At 39.7% G+C, this 23001-nt stretch overlaps 1 protein-coding gene across 1 annotated transcript in view; it reads right to left on the bottom strand.

Moving 5' to 3' along the window:
- The window catches only part of LOC126248502 (protein unc-79 homolog), an 875350-nt gene that overhangs the window by 58381 nt on the left and 793968 nt on the right, over positions 1 to 23001 (bottom strand). The window contains exon 48 of the mRNA XM_049949540.1: positions 11563 to 11809. Coding sequence (XP_049805497.1) covers positions 11563 to 11809 — 247 coding nt within the window. The remainder of the gene's footprint in view (positions 1 to 11562; positions 11810 to 23001) is intronic.

Here is a 23001-nt window from a genome sequence, read left to right as displayed (position 1 = left end):
ATTCAATATTCTGAGTTCCACAGTGTCAAGACTGTGCAAAGAATGCTAAATTTCATGCTTTACCTCTCACCATGGACATCTCATTTGCTGATGACCTTCACTTAATGACCAAGAGAAGTGCAATTTGTGTAGAATTGTCAGTGCTAATAAAAAAGTAATACTGCATGAGATAACCACAGAAATCAATGTGGGATGTATGTGCAAACATATCCATTAGTACATTGCGACAAAATCTGGCATTAATGGGCTATGGCAGCAGACAACTGACACGAGTGCCTTTGCTAACAGCGCAACATTGCCTCCAGCACTTCCCCTGGGCTTGTGGCCATATCAGTTGAACCCTAGATGACTGGAAAACCATGGCTTGGTCAATGTGGGATGTATGTGTAAACATTATCCATTAGTACATTGCAACGAATTCTGGCATTAATATGCTACAGCAGCAGACAACTGACACAAGTGCCTTTGCTAACAGCACAACATTGCCTGCAGCACCTCCCCTGGGCTTGTGGCCATATCAATTGAACCCTAGATGACTGGAAAACAATGGCCTGGTCAGATGAGCTCAATTTCAGTTGATAAGAACTGATGGTAGGGTTCGAGTGGACCCAGGCTGTCAACAAGGCACTGTGCTAGCTGGTGGTGGCTCCATTATGGTGTGGGCTGTGTTTACATGGAATGGCCTGGGTCCTCTGGTCCAACTGAACTGGTAATTGTCTGGAAATGGTTAAGTTTGGCTACTTGGAAACAACTTGCAGCTGTTCAATGATGGAATTTTTTATGGATGATAATGCACCATGTAAGTGGGACACAACTGTTTGAAATTGGTTTGAAGAACATTCTGGACAGTCTGGGTGAATGATTTGGCTACCTGGGTCACCCAACATGAATACAATCAAATATTTGTGAGACATAATTGAGAGGTCAGTTCATGCACAAAATCCTGCACTGGCAACACTTTTGCAATTATGGATGGCTATAGAGGCAGCATTGCTCAGTATTGCTGCACAGGATTTCCAACGACTTGATAAGTCCATGCTGTGTCGAGTTGCTGCAGTGTACCAGCCAAAAGGAGGTCTGACATTATATTATGAGGTATTCCATGACTTTTGTCATTTCAGTGTATGCATATTTTTAAACAACATTCATTTCACTTGTTATTTTGAATTTAGAAACATTATACAGGGTGTTTCCATAAGAGCATGCAAAAATTTAACATGACATAGAGGATGCAGTACTGAATGATTTGAGGTATGAAACCTGGGGTTGGAGAAGAGAGCCTAAGGAGATAATAGGCATAAAATCACATTACTCTGTACTTTTTTTATTCACATTAGTTACAGTTAACTGCAAATACATCATTGACACAATGGACATACCATTTGTACTGTATCTTACAAAATGTGCTGAAACTGATGGCCATCAACCTCAATGCAAGCATGACTTTAGCGAACAAGATTCTGATGCACCCTGACAAATACCCCTGGTATGTTTTGAAACACATCACAGACAGCTCCAATTTTTGCAACTAATTGCATCTCTGTATCCACTGGGGTCTCGTACACAAGTGACTTTAGATATCCCCATAGAAAATAATCAAGCGGATTCAGGTCAGATGACCTTGCAGGCCATGGAATAGGGCCTGCCCTTCCAATCCAGTGACCAGGAAATACAGCAGTGAGACATTGTGGACATCCACACTGAACTGAGGTAGTGCACCATTATGTTATATTCACGTCCTCTGATGAACAGGCAAGGGTACATTCTCCAACAAATCAGGTGCTACTCTTCGCACAAACCTCAAGTAAACAAAACCTGCATCATGACTTCGGAGTAATCAGACTTGTCTTCCTTATTGTCTTGCAGGAAATAAAGAATGTACATGTAAATAAACAGCACAGCATATGTAAACTTGTATGCATGTTAGTTGTAAATAAGCTGGAAAACAGTAATTCAAGACAAAGTGGTAGACAAGTTTATTTCCATATCCCCTTAAGCTGGCTTCTCCAACCACAGGTTCCCTACCTCAAATTGTTAGATTAGATTAGATTAGATTAGTTTTTCGTTTCGTAGATCAGTGCTGAGGAGATCCTCATGGATGTGGAACATGTCAATTTATTTTATTTTTTTTAAGCTGAAATAACCATACAAATAGTATGAATATATACAATACATCATTTGTTTCTATTAAAAAATTCGTCAATGGAGTAGAAGGAGTTGGCCACTAGTAAGTCTTTCAGGCTCCTTTTAAACTGATCTTTATTTGTAACTAAATTTTTTATGTTTACTGGCAAATTATTGAAGATGAGTGTTCCTGAGTAGTGGACCCCTTTTTGAACTAAAGTAAGTGCTTTTAAGTCCTTGTGCAGATCATTTTTGTTCCTGGTATTGTATGTATGAACTGAGCTGTTTGTTGGAAAAAGATATATATTATTTAGGGCAAATTTCATTAATGAGTAAATATACTGAGAGGCAGTAGTTAGTATACCCAGTTCTTTGAAGAGGTTTCTACAGGACGTCCGTGAATTTACTCCACAAATAATACGCATTACACGCTTTTGGACTCTGAAAACTTTTGTTTGACTTGAAGAGTTACCCCAAAATATTATACCATATGACATTATGGAATGAAAGTAGGCAAAGTATGCAAGCTTTTTCATTTTTATGTCGCCTATGTCTGCTAACACTCGAATTGCAAATACAGATTTGTTAAGGCGTTTCTGCAGTTCTGTGGTGTGCTCTTCCCAACTGAATTTATTATCAAGTTGTAATCCCAGGAATTTAAGACTGTCAACCTTGTCTATCTGCTCTTCTTCGTATTTTATGCATATGCTGGGTGGAAATCTCTTACAGGTTCTGAATTGCATATAGTGAGTCTTTTCGAAGTTTAATGTCAGTGAGTTGGCTTTAAACCATTTATTAATACCCATGAAAATATCATTAGCAGATCTTTCTAGAACTACACTTGACATACTATTTATTGCAATACTTGTGTCATCTGCAAACAAAACGAACTCTGCTTCTGGCAGTGTAACTGATGAGAGATCATTAATGTACACAAGAAAAAGCAATGGCCCTAAGATGGATCCTTGTGGGACACCACATGTAATTTCTTCCCATTCTGATGATGATTGATTACTTGATTCACTAGTCCCTTGCACTGACACCTTTGTTTCCTGTTAGTGAGGTATGACTTGAACCATTTTGCAGCACTGCCCGTGACACCATAGAATTCTAATTTACTTAAAAGGATGTTGTGGTTCACACAATCAAATGCCTTTGACAAATCACAGAAAATACCCGCTGCTTGTAATTTGTTATTTAATGAATTAAGTACATTTTCACTGTAGGTGTAAATAGCCTTCTCGATATCAGAACCCTTCAGAAATCCAAACTGTGTTCTTGATAATATGTTATTTGTGGTCAGATGGTTGAGCAGCTGCCTGTACATTACTTTTTCTAAAATTTTTGAGAATACTGGCAAAAGTGAAATCGGTCTGTAGTTTGATGGTATCTCTTTATCCCCTTTCTTGAATACAGGCTTAACATCTGCATATGTTAGCCAGTCAGGAAATGTCCCAGTTATAATTGACTGGTTACACAAGTAACTTAGAATTGTACTAAACTCACAAGAACGTGCCTTAATTAACTTTGTTGATATTTCATCGTACCCACTAGAATGCTTTGTTTTTAAAGATTTTATTATGGAAGTTATTTCTTTTGGTGAAGTGAGTGATATATTCATGTACTTGAAGCTATTTGTGAAGGCTAGTTTCAGATATTCAAGGGCTTTATTTACTGATCCTGAAAGTCCCATTCTATCAGTAACGGATATAAAGTACTTGTTAAATAGATTTGCCACACTATGCCCATCAGTTACTAATGTGTCATCTACCCTTAGTGCTATTTGCTCCTGTTCCTTTCTGGTTCTACCAGTCTGCTCTTTCACTATATCCCATATTGTTTTTATTTTGTTCCCTGACATTGCTATCTTCAGCTCATAGTGCATTTGTTTAGATGTCTGAATTACTTTTTTTAAATGTTTTACAGTATTTAGCTAAATCATCAGCATTGGAGCTATTCTTGGTCGACAGATACATTTTCTTTTTGTCTTACAGGAAATCTTTATTCCTTGTGTAATCCATGGTTTTATTATAGACTTCTGTTTAATTTGAGGAACTTTTAGAGGAAAACAGTTTTCAAACATGGTACTGACATTGTTCATGAATGTGTTATATTCAGTGGAGCTGTTCAGTGGAGCATTCTCTATGTCCTATTACATTTCTGCATTCTCTTACAGAAACACCCTGTACAGTTAAATGGGTTTACAAAACATTACTTATGAATTTAAGTAGGTCATGAAATGATGTTCACAGTTAATTTTCCTTTGAAATGCGCTGATGATGATCCTGTTTTTCTGTGTATGAGCACTGGTGGAATACTTGTGGAAAACCTAAGCTTTCTAGTACACTTCATGTGTTTTCTGCCAGGAGATGTACAATGATATTCCATATGATTTGATTAATAGACTTCACCATACACAGTACAATAATCTCATACTTAAGGAATAAAACCACACATTACATTGATTTTTAAATCATAATGTTATATCTCATAAAAAAACTGGCCATTGTTTTTCAACTATTACAAATAATCCTTCATATATATGCATATGTTTACATTGCCATCAGAACACTATGTAGGATTACTTCAGGGAATAATAATTATAGTACTAATTGGTTAGTAAATGAAATTCATACAGAAAAAACCAAAAGCACTGACATGACTAATGTTATGGGGGCTACTTCAGTCACCAAGAATGGACGTTGTGATAGTCATATTTGAACAGTTGCACATATTCTCTGAAACTTCAGTTATGAATATTGTTCCTTAATTACAGATAAGTGCCATCTGATCTTAAAAATTTTTACTAAAATTACACAAAGATTTAAAGAAATAGTGTGTCCATAAGTTCCCAAACACCATTATTCTGTTAACACTTTATTTCTTCTATCAAGGCTTTTATCTAGTCTCCTCTCTCACTCCTTAACATGCTATCATTCAGGTTCACAGAATTTTCTCCAAAACTGGAAAAATTACTTACAAAATAGGTGACATAATCTGGGTACTCCTTGGGTTCCTGCACATGAGCTGACTCTATGAATGGCTAATCACCTTCTGGAACATTAGGTTAAATCAGAAGCATGTCAGATTCCTCTGTGTCCACCACTGGTTGAGCATCTGAGATGTAGTCCCTGTCTTGATCTGTGTTTGTACTGTCACTCCCAGTGCTAACGACTTTCACTGCATCCTCTGTCTCACAGCATTCAGCATGCTGTTCACTTGACCAGAACACACAGTAATCTTCACTTACGGCTGGTGCCCTGGTACTGGCAGTCCTGCACTCATTCTCTTGAGAACCAACACTCCTGATTTTAAGAGTTTTCTTGAGTTTCTGGGTATCAGCTAGTTTTTAACCTTTAGTCATTTCATTGTAACCTACAAAAGTAGTTCCCTAGCCTTGGTATCCCACTTTGTCCTCTTTTTAACTGGTATATGCATAAAGGCTTGAGAACCAAACACTTTTAAATGGCTCAGAGAAGATACTTTACCCTTCCATAACTCCTGTGATGTCTTACTTTTATGTGCTCTATGTGGAACAAGGTTCTTCATGTATACAGCCATTTGCATGCCTCTGCCCTATATTGCTTATGCAGACCAGAATCAAATGACATGCATCATGGCATCTCACAAATTGATCTCTTATCCTTTCTACAGCACCATTCTTTTTTACACTATACAGCACAATAATCTAATGCTCAACCCCAACCAAATGTTTGATCGATACCACTGAGGAAAAGAGAATGTTCTTCTGCAATCATCATTCGCTAGTACATACATGTACTTAACCACATAATGTGATATTTGCTCCATGTGACCACACAAATCGACATGCACCAAGTCACGTATCTCAGTTGTCCTTTGTCTTCCAGCCATATTAAATGAAAATTTACACATCTTACCAAGCAAACATGAGTTATACTTGTCAACAGGTTCAGAATCACAACCCTCCGACTTCATCCCTTCACTCTGTCTTGCCTCTGGAGAAAGTGCCAAGCCCAAGATGAATAAGTCTAGGATGCCATAAGCCTTCAGTGTTACTAATTTTACTAACAGCTAGAGCATATTCAGCTGACACAGGTTCAACATTTTTTAGTTATAAATGCTATTTGATTCCGACTCAGAACAAAGTAACTAACCCATTTTGAACATCTTACACCCACGTTTGCCAAAAACATTTATGCCTTTCTTAACCGAAGCAGAAACTGAGAACAAGCCAAGCCAGGGACAAATAGATTATTTCTGATAGAAGATATATCTTGTGTATTGAAAATAACATTTACTTTCCTTTCACTTATTAATTGAACATTACATCATACTTCACAATGACACATTGAGTTGTAGATAAGCACAATGAAAAGACTGTTAAACATTGAGGTTTTGTGACAGTCTTTTTATTGTGCCTGTATGCAATGCAACAAGTCATCTTTATGGTGAGCAGCAATGTATACTACTCATAATATTGACAAATTTGAAGACTTTCTGGAAACCTGAATTCACATGCACTTAATCATGTAATGGTAAACCATACTAAGTATCACAAACAATGTGGTCACATAACCTAATATGCATGTCCAGTTATATATAATCCTGTCAGCATAACATACATAGATAACTGCACAGATTTACTGCCCTGGGCATAGAGCATGTTGGAATGTGATGATCTGAATAAATGACAATTACATTATTCAAAATACTTCTATTCACACAACAGCATTATATTGTAGAAAAATATTGGGATATTCCTTAAAGATAGTCCACCACCTCATTTATGCTTGCAGCAAAGATGAAGTAAGGTGCCAAATTACCAACATAACATCAGAAATGGAATGATTACATAGAATGTAAAGCAAGAGACAGGCTTTGGTTCATTAGTAGGATACAAAGTAAATGAAATCAGTCTACAAAGAAGATTGCTAAAAAATACATTCACCCAATCCATCCCAGAATGCTGCTCAAGTGTGGAACCCATAACATATATGGCTAACAGGAGATACTGAATATATACAAAGAAGGGTGTCACAAATGATCACAGGGCAGCATCACGGAAATAATGAAAAACTTGAACAGACAGGTACTTAAAGGCAGACATTAACTATCCCACAAAAGACTACTTACAAAGTTTCAAGAACAATTACTGCATGTGTGACTGGAATGGGAAGAAAACCTAATACGTGATACAATGAGAAGTATCCTCTGCCATGAACTTCACAGTGGTTTTCAGAGTATGTTTGTAGATTCTAATTTTTTATGTGAAGATATCATGGTTTACACAGGCAAAAGAATTTAAAAAGTCACAAAATATTTTCAGTTTCTAGTGTGAACACTATTTCCATTTTTAGTTAGAACTTTTCAACATTGTCTGTACAGCATACCAATATTAACTGCAGAGATAACTGTGTTCCAAAGTGTTTTTATGATCTCCAGCAAGAGATATAAAATATCAGAGACAAAAATGGAAAATGTCCTCCATGTTTAAATAAATGTGCTGGAGAATGGAAAGAGAAATAAGCACATCATTGGATTAGTGCATTTCACAGCTGGAAGCAGCCTTAAAAGTGCCTGGGACAGAACTGGATGCTGCTTTGAAGTGTGATCCTAGTGCCAAAAGGTTCATTAATTAACAGAGCATTTTAAGTTTCTCAAAGAATGCTAATTTATTTGCTGTAATCATAGTTTACAAGCAAAGGAGACCATTCACTGAATAGTAGAAGCTTTGGTGTCCTTTGGTCCTAAATTATTTACATTCTACCAGAACTTGTCTTACCAAATATATTTGCTACATAACACAATACTGCATATGGGTCTCAAGAAATTAAACATTATCAGATGGGAAATGGTAAACCTGCAAATGAACATTTTAACTACAGTAACCTACAACAGATGAGTCTATGAAACTTCAAATTGGATAATTTTTTGTCTAATGTCAAGTCAGTGGAAGAAAACAAATGGAATTATTGTAAGGAAAGAAACTTCAATAATCCAGTTCTCAGAATTAACAACCTACTTGTGAAAGATTAAAGGCAATACAAATTAATATGTCTAATACAAGTACATGCTGTAACAACAAATGAGATGCCCTATGAAAAAGCTGCCTTTAGAAAACTATAAATGTGGACAAAAGAAAAGGGAGAGAGGATCATCAAAGTTACAGGTAACTAGAGCCCCATAATGCAAGAAAGTTTGTTTGGGTTGGATGGAGACAGACTCTTAGGGATCTATGCAGTAAATTTTGTACATATAATCAACATTTATTTTAAAGAGCACACATGGATTTCCTGAAATGGATTATACAGTGACCAAACATATTATATACAAGGGCAAAGGAGATGCAAAAGCAGCAGAGGAATACCCATGCATTTCACTCTATGTGTCTGCCAAGTAAATGAGTAATAGTAATTTAATGTAACTCCAGTAATTATTGCATTACCTACTATTGTGGCAACTAGTGTATACATGCACAAAAAAACGTTCAGTGGATATAGGGTGCTTAAAAAATCCATGGTGGTAGCATGGACAAAAACAAGAGAAAAGTGTTCAGTAGAGATGGGTTTTAAAATGCATACTTTGTTCATCTTTACTTCTGTGAAGCATATCTCTCCTACTGCAAGCTCTTTGCTATTATGAACAATCTACATAATGCAGTAAACAAATGAGAAGATATTATTCTGTTACTACAAAACAGCAGCATTTCTGATGTAATTTGCTTGCCATTACATATGAACTGCACTTGTGAGTCATTAATAATATAGTGTCCATTCATAGTAAGGCAGGCTTCTGTCTGACATCATAGGAAAACACAGACTCTCTTAAATATTCTAAGTCGGTTATATATCTGCTGGCAGGCATTGATGGTACATTCCTGTATTGTTTTTACATCATTAATGAGGGCTTGCATATACTAAAGATCTCAAGTGGCCCAATAACCAAAATATGAAGATTGGCAGAATGCACTGGCCAATGTACTGGACCTCCTGGACTAATCCATTGCCCATTAAATGTCCATGTGAGACGTTCTCAGACATTTAGGAGGAAATGGGCTGGTGCACCACTTGCATGAACCACATTTCCGCCATTATTAGAATGGTACCTCTTCTAAGGAAAGGAAGATTGGGTTTAACATATGGTCAACAATGAGGTCATTAGAGACAGAGTACAAGCTTGGATTTTGTCAAGGATGGGGAAGGAAGTCGGATGCACCCTTTCAAAGGAATCATCCTGGCACCTGATTTAGGGAAATCAGCATGGGTTTGAACTGTTGTCCTCCAAAATTTGAGGTACCTTCTCTAGCAGGAAAGGTAAGTTATTTGATAGGAACTGAAGATGTAAGAGGCTGTTAGTTTACACCAATAATTCCTGCCCATACATTAAATGAATATTGGTGCTGATGCCTTGCATCTTCCATTGTCCACTGGATTTGTATCAGGCCACATATGCTGGTTATGAAAATTGACAATCCCATGTGCTGTGAAATCGGTATTGTCTCTGAAAAGTATCTTTGTTGTGAAAAATGGGTCTTCACCATAGTTCTCCAATGGCTATTGGCAGAACTGCATCCTGGCTGGCTTTTCTTGTGGCCAAAGGGCTTGGATATGTTGTACATGAAAGGGCTATAGTGACTGCTCATAAAGGATCGCCCAGACTAGAGGATGACTAATACCAATAGATGCTGAAATTCTGTGTATTGTAATTCCAGGATCTTCTTCCACTTGTTGCAATACTTGCTCCTTCACAGCAGAGCTATGAATAACAGTAATAACTGGTAGCATTCAACCATTTCATGTCCCCCACACAATTCAACAACTCGTTTCCAGACACAGTGCTCTCATGAGACTGTGAAATGTGATTCATTAGGTTAAAACACTCCAAATATACCAACACATTTGTGGCATTCATAAAATAGATTTTTATATTTGTACACTACCTCCAAACCTCACCTGGCACTAGAAATTTTATATTATCAGTTTTAAGGATGTGAGTGTGTGGTCCTGCCAACTCATTGCTTATACGGTGCCTAAAGGATTCTGCACTCTTGGATAGCTATTCAACAATTCAAGCAAATAACATTAATAGTTTTTATTACAAATAAGAAGATTGACAATACTTAACTTTGAATTACAATGCTGTCGCAAGCGATGGGCAACATGCAAACAGTCAATGTCTTTTCCTGTAGACAATGTCCATACAAGCAATGAATATGGATCACTAATAACTGCTATTGTTAATATTACTGTTCATCTAGGCCTCTCTGCTATAACCAGTCTAGTACTGTGCTACTAATGTCCGTCTAGTACTATGCGACTGGCTGGCAGGAGCAGCGCTTATATTCTCTTTGGCTAGAGGGTGCTCCTGTCATGATGCGGTCCTGGTCAGCAGGCTATCGGCTGACATCTCACAGCCTTCTCTGCTCTTGCATTCTTCATCTTCATGCTGTCACTTATCATTATGCCAGAACAGTGAGTTAGTGATTGTTATATGTTAACAGTAATAACTAGAAGCATTCAGCCACAAAATATCGTAAATAAGAGTGGTGTGAATTCTGCCATGATCTGCCATTGTTGAAGGTACGGAACTTGCCTGCTAGTCACTGGAAAACATGGCTGGATAACTGTCCAGATGGCACCCTGCATTCTGGGTACTTTTTCAGAATACAGGCTTGACAGTTGCTTCTATTTGCCAGTGAACAGTAACAACACTAACAGATGTTTACTGCATGCTGTATCCATGCATAGTAATAAAGGAAAGTGTCCTCATTTGTGTACTGCATTCTGTAGGCAATTTGACATAGCTTTCACTGGATGATATGTGTTACACATTAGTGAAGATAAACAAGTGCTCATAGCTCTTAAGGTATGCATTTTACTGGACATTTTTGTCTTCTTTTGGTCTACACTACCACCTCTCAAAATATGGAATACTTTCTTTTAACACCCTGCATGTGTCACATTACACATTTAGTGTCATGCACGTATGATCTGGACCACTTTTCATCATTATGACAGTGGTTAGCCCCAGCCATGATTAGCATATTAGTTAGTTAGTTACAAATTTAATAAATATCAGAGTCACAGTTAAATGCTATTGCTGTTTCACACAGCAGATAAAGATGAATGGAACATGTTACCTTACATGTTTGTTTTGAAAGAACAGAAAAGGTACACTTCTGAAGAGGAATTTGTATTAAAATCATAATCTATCTGATACCCTCTACACCTCCCTGAATATAGTACATATTACTGATACTTTAAAATACAGTTGAAATCTCCAATTAAATGACTATGAATCATTTCTTTGTCATTGCTACATTTTTATTTCTTTTTAAAAAGCTTTGGAATTGAACTGCAAAAAGATAGCAATATTATTTAACTGTTAAAGCTATACAACAAACTTACCTGACAGCAGCACATCTTAGACATTGCAGTGTGTGCTCACTATACATACCTGACAAAGAATGAAGGCATGGAAAAGAGAAGACATATGCAAAACTGATGCTTTTGATTGCTCGGCAAAACCTGCCATAATGACTTGGATGTGGTCAGCAATGTGGCAGGAGGCTTCTTGTGGTACTGGTTGACAAGGAGTGTGACTTGTCACTGATCCACTATGTAGTGCAGTGTGGGTCAGTGCTCCCAATAGAAGCCATGAAAGTAAGCGTATGTGACCAACACACTCAATAAATTCACGAGGCCTGAGAAAAATTGAAATCTCTCACAAACTTTTCACTTCAATACATAAAATATAAGTAGTATGTTCAGAAGGAACAGTAAATTAATGTGATGTTGAGTAACAAGAACTGACAAAACAGAATCAAAAATTAAATTATATCTTAATAAAGCTAGAAAAGACTTACATTCATTAGGTACTGACAAGCAAACACACAAACAAAAAACTTTTGAAACCCAAGGTTCCTTTATTAGATAAAACAGAGAAAAAGACAATAGAAAATGAGAGCATTTGAAGGGAACACAATAAGGTAGTTCTCAATTCTGCATGCAAGGAAACCCAGCAGGGCAAGAAGGAAATTAACAGTGAAATTTCAGCAGCAATGGAGATTTTAAAAGTGTGTTAATCACTAAGGGCAACATTTTTAATTTTCTGTTTTGTAAGATTCAGATTACAACTGTTTGTATCAGCCAGAAGGCTGATGTCCACAACAACTGCAACTGCCTACATCAAAGAACAATGGATCAGTGAGAAAAAGAAAAACACAACTGTAGAAGTGTTAATTAAACAAACCTTTTGTATAGGACATGTGCGTTTGATTTTTTCTTGTAAATTCTGAAATGATGCTTTTGTTTTTAGTTTCCATTAGTCCCATTAATGTTTAACATTGTGAACTAGATATTGCTTCATTCTATTACTACAGAAATTAATTGTACAGTTATTTTATGTAGTTCCATAAGTTTTTATTCAATATTTTTCTGACCATATAATAGGTCTTTTCAAACATAATAATTTTCTACACATCTCTAATCTCAAGGTGCCTGTAATTATGTTTCTATAATATTTGTACACTTGGTCTGTTGGGATATTTCCAGTGTATTTACTGATATGGTGTCAACTATGTTTAACAAATGACATAGTCTCAATTGTAGGGTTGTGTGTTTTTAATGTGGATGTATTATGCAGCAAATGCCTGGAGCTGTGACTGACCAAAAATGACTTATGTAAGTGGCAATGATACTGCAATGTCATTTTTCAAGTACAGTGAGAGAAAATGAAATTTTCAATTGACAAACTTGTCCCATAAGGAGAATATCTGAAATAATTGTTAAAGAAGAAAATGAAAATAATAACCATCTGGTACTATTTGGATGCATTGCTTAAAAAAACAGTGATAATGATCTCATCAAATTACAGTACATTTTGACACAATAGAAACTCATCATTCCTCACAGTGTCTAGTCAAATGCTGATCTTAAATATTCCCAATTCCTTTTTAATTTAATTATACTGGCACAATTATGTATGTGGCCAATATGTATATCATTGATATAATACAGTAGATGAATCCACTAATAAAATATTCTGTTTGAAAGTTGTGGAGAAATATTTCTTCAGAAGACCAGTGTTCTAGCCACCTCCAAAATACAAGGTAAATTATTCCACATTAAAGACAACATAGCTCTTTCAGTGCCCAGTGTGTATATGACCGCTGTGAATGTGGCAGCATTTTTTGTCAAACTATTTCCAGTATTGCTGAGCATTGTAATGAGAAAAAGTGACCCATTAAACAAAGAGATCTTGAGAAGTCAGCCATATATGAACAGTGCCTGGAAAACTGACATAAAATATAATTTGAAAAGACATGATTCTTGGCTCACACATCATTTTATTGGGATTTCATTCTAAAGGAGACTACAAAGATTAGAATCAACCACAACCATTTTAACCAAGGCCAGGGGTACACAGTTAGTAGGGCATGGGGGCAGGCTTTGGGTATCGAGTGAAAGTGAAGACAGATGCTTGCACTTGTACAGAGGCAGGAGCAGCAGTTTCAGAGTGATAAAATACCAGTGGTTACAGGTATTGGAGCAGCCTCTTTTTTTTTCAGGGATAGGTACAAAAGAAAGAAGTCGAGTTCCAAGAGAGTTCAGGATTGAAATGAACCTTCAGTTCAAGAAAGAAACTAAACAACATAATTCTGGCACAGTGGATCAACAAACACAGCTGTTGGTTAAAAATTTTCATCAATCAGCAGACATTTTATTTCCACCAAGTTTTATATCAGTCAATGTTAAATACAACTACCTCTAGTGCATCAAAATACTGGAGGGCTAAGAAGTAATATTAATGAACTACTTATCTGCATTGATGATTAAGTCATCCAATCCAGCTGACATAGTCTGTATCTCTGAACATCATGTGACGACTGGTGAAAATGTGTTACGTGTTTCAGGATTTAGGTTAGCTTCTCACTTTTTGAGGGCAGAACTGGACAATGGAGAAATTGCCACATTCATCAGTTATTGCCATAAATGTAATAACATAGACTTCTGCTATCTTAGATCTACTATAGAATCAAACATGTCTGTTGACAAGGTAATTGATGCTCACATTGGAAGAGCTGCGACAACTTTTGGCAAACTCTCTACACGTGTTTGGACAAACAACAAACTCTCTTTGACCACCAAAATTCTTGTATATCAAACCTGCGTCCTCAGCATCCTTTTGTATGCATCAGAAACATGGACTACCTATGCCAAACAAGAATGTCACCTTAATGCTTTCCACATGCGGTACCTGAGATCCATCCTCGGAGTAACGTGGAAGAACCGAGTGACCAATGAAGCAGTGCTATCTAAAACTAACTGCAACAGTATTTCAGCTATCTTGAAGCAGAGATGACTCCGCTGGCTGGGACACGTCCACCGTATGGATCCTGACAGATTGCCACGTGAGGTGATGCTTGGAGAGATCTCTATAGCCAAAAGACCTGTAGGACGTCCTGTATTGAGGTTCAAGGACTCCTGTAAATGAGATATAGAGAGCTTTGGAATTGACACAAACAGATGGGAGGCACGGGCTAGCATGAGACCAGAGTGGCGTTATTATATATCATCTGGAATGTCGAAGCATGATGAAGGCTTGTTAGATAGATGAAGGCAGAAAAAGCTTTGCAATGCTACCACTGCTCCTGCCTCAGCACTGCAACAATCATCTACCAAGATGTCGTGGCCAATATATATATATATATATATATATATGTAATAGACATTCACAAATTTTGCCTAGAGTAGCATATGGAAGCATGTGCAACAGAAGTAGAATTTTGTAACAATCCATTCATAACAGTAAGTGTAAACTGAGTACCAGCAGGTAATTTTAATCTGTTCATAAATAACTCTGAAGCTCTATTGGCCTATTTAACAGCAGAAAACATGGAATTAGTGGTTACTGGTGATTTTAAAGTAGATTTTATTCAAAACTCTTCATGTAAGAACTTACTGCACTCAGTAGCATTGTCATTCAACTTAATTTATACTGTTAACTTTCCCACTAGAATAGCTAAGGACTCAAAGATGGCCATTGATCATATCTTTATAGTAATGTTAATGAACAAAACTATATTATAAACCCAATAATAAGTAGCCTCCCAGACCATGACATGCAGTTTCTTTAGCTAAATATTAATACTGATCAGGGTATAAACTCTACTAAATGTGCGTTCAAGAGGGTAATCAGTAAGTCAAAAATTGATTGTTTTAGGAAACTCATCAAAGGCATAAACTGGAATGATGTGTATAATGCTCATAGCATGAATGAGAAATACAACACTTCTATTAATAATGTTCTTAACTTATTTGAAAACTGTTTTTCCCCAAAACTAACCCAGGTTAAACCAGAGTCTATAAAAAAGACATGGATTACTCAAGGAATAAAGGTATCCTGTAAGACCAAAAGGAAGCTATATCTATCAGTTGGAAACATCTCTGAAGTAAATGCTATAAATCATTGTAAAAAATACAGCAAAATATTGAAGATAGTAATACGAATATCAAAGCAAATGCATTATTAGAGAAGGATAATCACTTCAGAAAACAAAATAAAGACAATATGGGATATAGTGAAGGAAGAGACTGGTAGAACCAAAGAAAAAGAGGAGCACAAATCATTAAGAGTAAATGATACATGGGTAACAGATGTGTGCACTGTTGCTGAACTTTTCAATATGCACTTCACAACTGTTATGCAAAAGATGGGGTTGTCAGGTTCAGTAGATGCTGCGAGGAAATATCTCAGACCAGTCACTACAAATAATGACAATAATATTAACATGATGATATTATTACAAGGAAAGTTGCTACTCACCATGTTGCAGAGATGCTGAGTCACACTTAGGCACAACGAAGACTCTCACAATTAAAGCTTTTGGCTATTAAGGCCTTCGTCAACACTAGACACACATATGTGCACACACACACACACTCACGCACATGCAACTCACACACATGACTGCATTATCAGGCAACTGAAACAGAAACCACACTGCGAGCAGCAGCGCCAGATCATGATGGGAGTTGCGACTGGGTGGAGGCAAGGAGGAGGCTGGGGTGGGGAGGGGGAGGAATAGTATGGTGGAGGATGGTGGACAGTGAAGTGCTGCAGGTCAGATGATGGTTGGGGGAGGTGGGGAGGGGGAGGGGGAGAAGTAGCAGAAAAGAAGGAGAGAAATAAAGAGACTGGGTGTGGTGGTGGAATGACGGCAATGTAGTGATGGAATTGGAACAGGGAAGGGGCTGTATGGGTGATGACAGTGACTAATGAAGGTTGAGGCCAGGAAGGTAATGGGAATGTAGGATGTATTGCAGGGAAAGTTCCCATCTGCACAATTCAGAAAAGCTGGTGTTGGTGGGAAGGATCCATGTGGCAAAGGCTGTGAAGCAATCATTGAAATGAAGGATATCATGTTTGTCAGTGTGTTCAGCAACATGATGCTCCATTTGTTTCTTGGCCACAGTTTGTCAGTGGCTGTTCATGTGGACAGACAGCCTACATAGAATGCAGCACAGTGGATGCAGCTTAGCTTGTAGACCACATGACTGGTTTCACAGGTAGCCCTGCCTTTGATAGCATAGGTGACGTTAGTGACCGGACTGGAGTAGGTGGTGGTGGGAGAATGTATGGGGCAGGTCTTGCATCTAGGTTTATTACACGGATATGAGCCATGAGGTAAGGGATTGTGAGCAGGGGTAGTGCAAGGGTGGACAAGTATATTGTGTAGGTTCAGTGGACAGTGGGTACGACTGTAGGCAGGGTTGGAAGGGTAGCACGCAGGACATTTCTCATTTTAGGGCATGAACAGAGGTAATTGACCCCTGGCAAAGAATGTGATTTAGTTGCTCCAGTCCTGTGTGGTACTAAGTTATGAGGGGAAAGCTCCCCTGTGGCTGGACGGTGGGACTTTGGGAGGTGGTGGGAGACTGGAAAGATAAGGCCCAGGAGATTTGTTTTTGTTGAAGGTTGGGAGGATAATTATGGTCAGTGAAGGCTCAGTGGGACCCTAGGTATATTTCAAGAGGGACTGCTTGTCACTGAAGATGTGATGATTATGGGTGGCTAGGCTGTATGGAAGGGACTTCTTGGTATGGAATGGGTGGCAGCTGTTGAAGTGGAAGTATTGCTGGTGGTTAGCAGATTTGATATGGATGGAGGTACTGATGTAGCCATCTTTGAGGTGGAGGACAACATCGAGGAAGGTGGCTTGTTGGGTTGTGTAGGACCCAGTGAAGCAAATGGGGGAGAAGTTGTTGATGTTCTGGAAGAATGTGGATAGGATGTCCTCACCTTTGATCCAGATAGCAAAGATGTCATCAATGAATCTTAACCAGGTTAGGGGTTTAGGATTCTGGGTTTTTAAGAATGATTCCTCTAGATGGCCCATGTATAGGTTGGCATAGGATGGTGCCATGCTGATGCCCATAGCTGTACCTCTGATTTGTTTGTAGATAATGTCTTTAAAGGAGAAGTAATTGTGGGTAAAGATATAGTTGGTCAAGGCGACTAGGAAGGAGATTGTTGGTTTGGTATCCATCGGGCATTGGGAAAGGTTGTGTACAAAGCAGTGAGGCCATGGGCATTAGGAATGTTAGTGTACAGGGAAGTTGCATCACTAGTGATGAGCAGGGCAATGTCTGGAAAAGGGACAGGGACATTGGAGAGTCGGTGGAGGAAATGGTTGGTATCTTTTATAGAGGAGGGTAGGTTCGGGGTAATAGGCTGAATGTGTTGGTCTATGAGAGCAGAGATTCTCTCAGTGGGCGCACGGTAACCAGCCACAATGGGGCATTCTGGGTGGTTAGGTTTAGGGATGTTAGGAAGCCTGTAGAAGGTAGGAGTGTGAGGAGTGGTAGGGGTGATTAGAGAGATGGACTCTGGGGAGAGGTTCTGGGATGGGCCTAAGGATTTGAGTAGTGGCTGGAAATCCTACTGTATTACTGGAATGGGGTCACTGTGGCAAGGTTTGTAGGTAAAAGTATATGACAGCTGGTTGAGTCCTTCCACCAGGAAATCATTGCGGTTCAAAACAACAGCCTTTGTCTGCAGGTAGGATTATAAGGACGGGATCAGTTTTTAGATGGTGGACTGCGGTTATTTCTGCAGATGTAAGGTTAGTTTGCATGTTGATGGATTTGGGGAATGATGGTGAGGCAAGGTTCGAGATCAAGAAACTCTGAAAAGTTAAAAGGGGATGGTTTGGGGTCAGTGGGGGTGGATCACAGTTGAATGGAGGAGTGAACTGAGTTAGGCAAGGTTCAATATTGGTCTTTGGTTGAGTCTGATAGGTAGGGTTGGAGGTGAAAAAGTGTTTCCACTGAAGGTCTTTAACAAGTTCTGCATTACTGAATTTGGGAGTGGGGCAAAAGGTGAGGCCTTTGAAAAAGACTGATATCTCTGTGGGGCTAAGGCTTCTGGAGGAAAGGTTCATGACCATGTTGTGGGTCTGTTTAGGTTCTGGATTCTGTGTGGTGGTGGGAGGGAGTTTTGGAGGGCAGGGTAAATGTAGTAGGTATGCGAGAGAGGATTTGTCAGGTATGAGAGGATGTGGGGGAGGTTTGGAGGTTGTTGTAGAGGTGGTGGACAGTGGTACTCCAAGGTGGGAGTAGGAAGTGAGCAGGATGGAGAGCTTTTTGAGGTAGATTGTGCTTGTTACTCAAGTTCTGGAAGGCAAGAATTTCACCGTGTGTTATGAGTTCCAGGAATTTGGGATTGCATAACAGGAGAATTTTGCATATGGAGAGAAGGTACTGCAAGGATTTATGGGCTTGGTTGATACGGTTTTGCAGGACTGTGTTGGTGAGGGCTAAGGATTGACAGAATCTGAACAGGTGGGAGTCATTGTGGAAGGAGAGGTGGCAGCCCAAGATGGTTAATTTGATGATAAGACCATTAGGTGGGATCCCATGAGCCAAGCAACAATGCAGGAACAGTATAAGGGACTGGGATCTGCCGCCGTTGGATAAGCAGCTGCAGCAGCAAGTCGTATACTCCTAGCTCACTCATTTCTTACATAGTTTAATTCTTAATTTCTTTGCGTGTTTTTGGTACTTGCATTGTTTGATACATAAATTTTGGGTGTATTATAGTATTTGAGAGTTGTAGCATCGCGTTTTAGTACCTGAATAGTGTAAATTCGCGTAGTCGTTTGTCTTCTGTTTTTGTTTTGAACGGCCAGTGTCGGTTGGTCACAGTCAGTGTGCTCCCTGCCGCCTTTGGATAAGCAGCTGCAGCAGCAAGTCGTATACTCCTAGCTCACTCATTTCTTACATAGTTTAATTCTTAATTTCTTTGCGTGTTTTTGGTACTTGCATTGTTTAATTCATAAATTTTGGGCGTATTATAGTATTTGAGAGTTGTAGCATCGCGTTTTAGTACCTGAATAGTGTAAAATCGCATAGTCTCCTTCCGCTGTCGAGCAGTGTGTCAGCAGTGCGCAAGTAGCAGCATTACTGCATTTACTAGGCAATCTTGTATTTTAATAACCGTTTAAATTTTGTCGATTTGTTTGCGCTCTCTGTAGATTAGTTCAGACGTTCTTTGCAAAACAGTTTTTAGCATGGATAGGGACTGCAACTGCGGTGTTCGGATGCAGGCTGAGTTGGCATCCCTTTGCTCCCAGCTACAAGCAGTGTTGGCTTCGGTCACACAGCTTGAGGCTGTTGCCAATGGGCATCACTGTGGGGGTCCGGATGGGGGTTTGTCGGGGACGGCCAGCTCGTCCCACGCATCCCCCGATCGGACTACGACTGTGGTTGCCCGGGATACTGCCTGCATTGAGGCTGATCCCTCACCTGTGGTAGAGTGGGAGGTCGTCTCAAGGTGTGGCAGGGGGTGAAAGACATTCCGGAGGGCGAACGGAAGGCCTCTCCAGTTTGTCTGACGAACCGGTTTCAGGCTCTGTCTCAGGCTGATACTGATCTTCGGCCTGACATGGCTGCCTGTTCTGTTCCAGAGGTTGCCCCTCAGTCTGCAAGATCCGGGCGGTCGCAGAGGGTGGGCTTACTGGTAGTTGGGAGCTCCAACATCAGCTGCGTAATGGGGCCCCTTAGGGAAATGGCAGCAAGAGAGGGGAAGAAAACCAATGTGCACTCCGTGTGCATACCGGGGGGAGTCATTCCAGATGTGGAAAGGGTCCTTCCGGATGCCATGAAGGGTACAGGGTGCACCCATCTGCAGGTGGTCGCTCATGTCGGCACCAATGATGTGTGTCGCTATGGATCGGAGGAAATCCTCTCTGGCTTCCGGCGGCTATCTGATTTGGTGAAGACTGCCAGTCTTGCTAGCGGGATGAAAGCAGAGCTCACCATCTGCAGCATCGTCGACAGGACTGACTGCGGACCTTTGGTACAGAGCCGAGTGGAGGGTCTGAATCAGAGGCTGAGACGGTTCTGCGACCATGTGGGCTGCAGATTCCTCGACTTGCGCCATAGGGTGGTGGGGTTTCGGGTTCCGCTGGATAGGTCAGGAGTCCACTACACGCAACAAGCGGCTACACGGGTAGCAGGGGTTGTGTGGCGTGGGCTGGGCGGTTTTTTTAGGTTAGATGGCCTTGGGCAAGTACAGAAAGGGCAACAGCCTCAACGGGTGCGGGGCAAAGTCAGAAAATGCGGGGACCAAGCAGCAATCGGTATTGTAATTGTCAACTGTCGAAGCTGCGTTGGTAAAGTACCGGAACTTAAAGCGCTGATAGAAAGCACCGAAGCTGAAATCGTTATAGGTACAGAAAGCTGGCTTAAGCCAGAGATAAATTCTGCCGAAATTTTTACAAAGGTACAGACGGTGTTTAGGAAGGATAGATTGCATGCAACCGGTGGTGGAGTGTTCGTCACTGTTAGTAGTAGTTTATCCTGTAGTGAAGTAGAAGTGGATAGTTCCCGTGAATTATTATGGGTGGAGGTTACACTCAACAAGCGAGCTAGGTTAATAATTGGCTCCTTTTACCGACCTCCTGACTCAGCAGCGTTAGTGGCAGAACAACTGAGAGAAAATTTGGAATACATTTCACATAAATTTCCTCAGCATGTTATAGTCTTAGGTGGAGATTTCAATTTACCAGATATAGACTGGGACACTCAGATGTTTAGGATGGGTGGTAGGGACAGAGCATCGAGTGACATTATACTGAGTGCACTATCCGAAAATTACCTCGAGCAATTAAACAGAGAACCGACTCGTGGAGATAACATCTTGGACCTACTGATAACAAACAGACCCGAACTTTTCGACTCTGTAAGTGCAGAACAGGGAATCAGTGATCATAAGGCCGTTGCAGCATCCCTGAATATGGAAGTTAATAGGAATATAAAAAAAGGGAGGAAGTTTATCTGTTTAGCAAGAGTAATAGAAGGCAGATTTCAGACTACCTAACAGATCAAAACGAAAATTTCTGTTCCGACACTGACAATGTTGAGTGTTTATGGAAAAAGTTCAAGGCAATCGTAAAATGTGTTTTAGACAGGCACGTGCCGAGTAAAACTGTGAGGGACGGGAAAAACCCACCGTGGTACAACAACGAAGTTAGGAAACTACTGCGAAAGCAAAGAGAGCTTCACTCCAAGTTCAAATGCAGCCAAAACCTCTCAGACAAACAGAAGCTAAACGATGTCAAAGTTAGCGTAAGGAGGGCTATGCGAGAAGCGTTCAGTGAATTCGAAAGTAAAATTCTATGTACCGACTTGACAGAAAATCCTAGGAAGTTCTGGTCTTACGTTAAATCAGTAAGTGGCTCGAAACAGCATATCCAGACACTCTGGGATGATGATGGCATTGAAACAGAGGATGACATGCGTAAAGCTGAAATACTAAACACCTTTTTCCAAAGCTGTTTCACAGAGGAAGACCGCACTGCAGTTCCTTCTCTAAATCCTCGCACAAACGAAAAAATGGCTGACATCGAAATAAGTGTCCAAGGAATAGAAAAGCAACTGGAATCACTGAACAGAGGAAAGTCCACTGGGCCTGATGGGATACCAATTCGATTCTACACAGAGTACGCGAAAGAACTTGCCCCCCTTCTAACAGCCGTGTACCGCAAGTCTCTAGAGGAACGGAGGGTTCCAAATGATTGGAAAAGAGCACAGGTAGTCCCAGTCTTCAAGAAGGGTCGTCGAGCAGATGCGCAAAACTATAAACCTATATCTCTGACGTCGATCTGTTGTAGAATTTTAGAACATGTTTTTTGCTCGAGTATCATGTCGTTTTTGGAAACCCAGAATCTACTATGTAGGAATCAACATGGATTCCGGAAACAGCGATCGTGTGAGACCCAACTCGCGTTATTTTTTCATGAGACCCAGAAAATATTAGATACAGGCTCCCAGGTAGATGCTATTTTTCTTGACTTCCGGAAGGCATTCGATACAGTTCCGCACTGTCGCCTGATAAACAAAGTAAGAGCCTACGGAATATCAGACCAGCTGTGTGGCTGGATTGAAGAGTTTTTAGCAAACAGAACACAGCATGTTGTTATCAATGGAGAGACGTCTACAGACGTTAAAGTAACCTCTGGCGTGCCACAGGGGAGTGTTATGGGACCATTGCTTTTCACAATATATATAAATGACCTAGTAGATAGTGTCGGAAGTTCCATGCGGCTTTTCGCGGATGATGCTGTAGTATACAGAGAAGTTGCAGCATTAGAAAATTGTAGCGAAATGCAGGAAGATCTGCAGTGGATAGGCACTTGGTGCAGGGAGTGGCAACTGTCCCTTAACATAGACAAATGTAATGTGTTGCGAATACATAGAAAGAAGGATCCTTTATTGTATGATTATATGATAGCGGAACAAACACTGGTAGCAGTTACTTCTGTAAAATATCTGGGAGTATGCGTGCGGAACGATTTGAAGTGGAATGATCATATAAAATTAATTGTTGGTA

Source organism: Schistocerca nitens, chromosome 3, assembly GCF_023898315.1.
Source record: "Schistocerca nitens isolate TAMUIC-IGC-003100 chromosome 3, iqSchNite1.1, whole genome shotgun sequence".
Taxonomy (NCBI): Eukaryota; Metazoa; Arthropoda; class Insecta; order Orthoptera; family Acrididae; genus Schistocerca; species Schistocerca nitens.
Note: the sequence above shows the minus strand (reverse complement) of the source record. Positions and strands in the feature narration are given on the sequence as shown.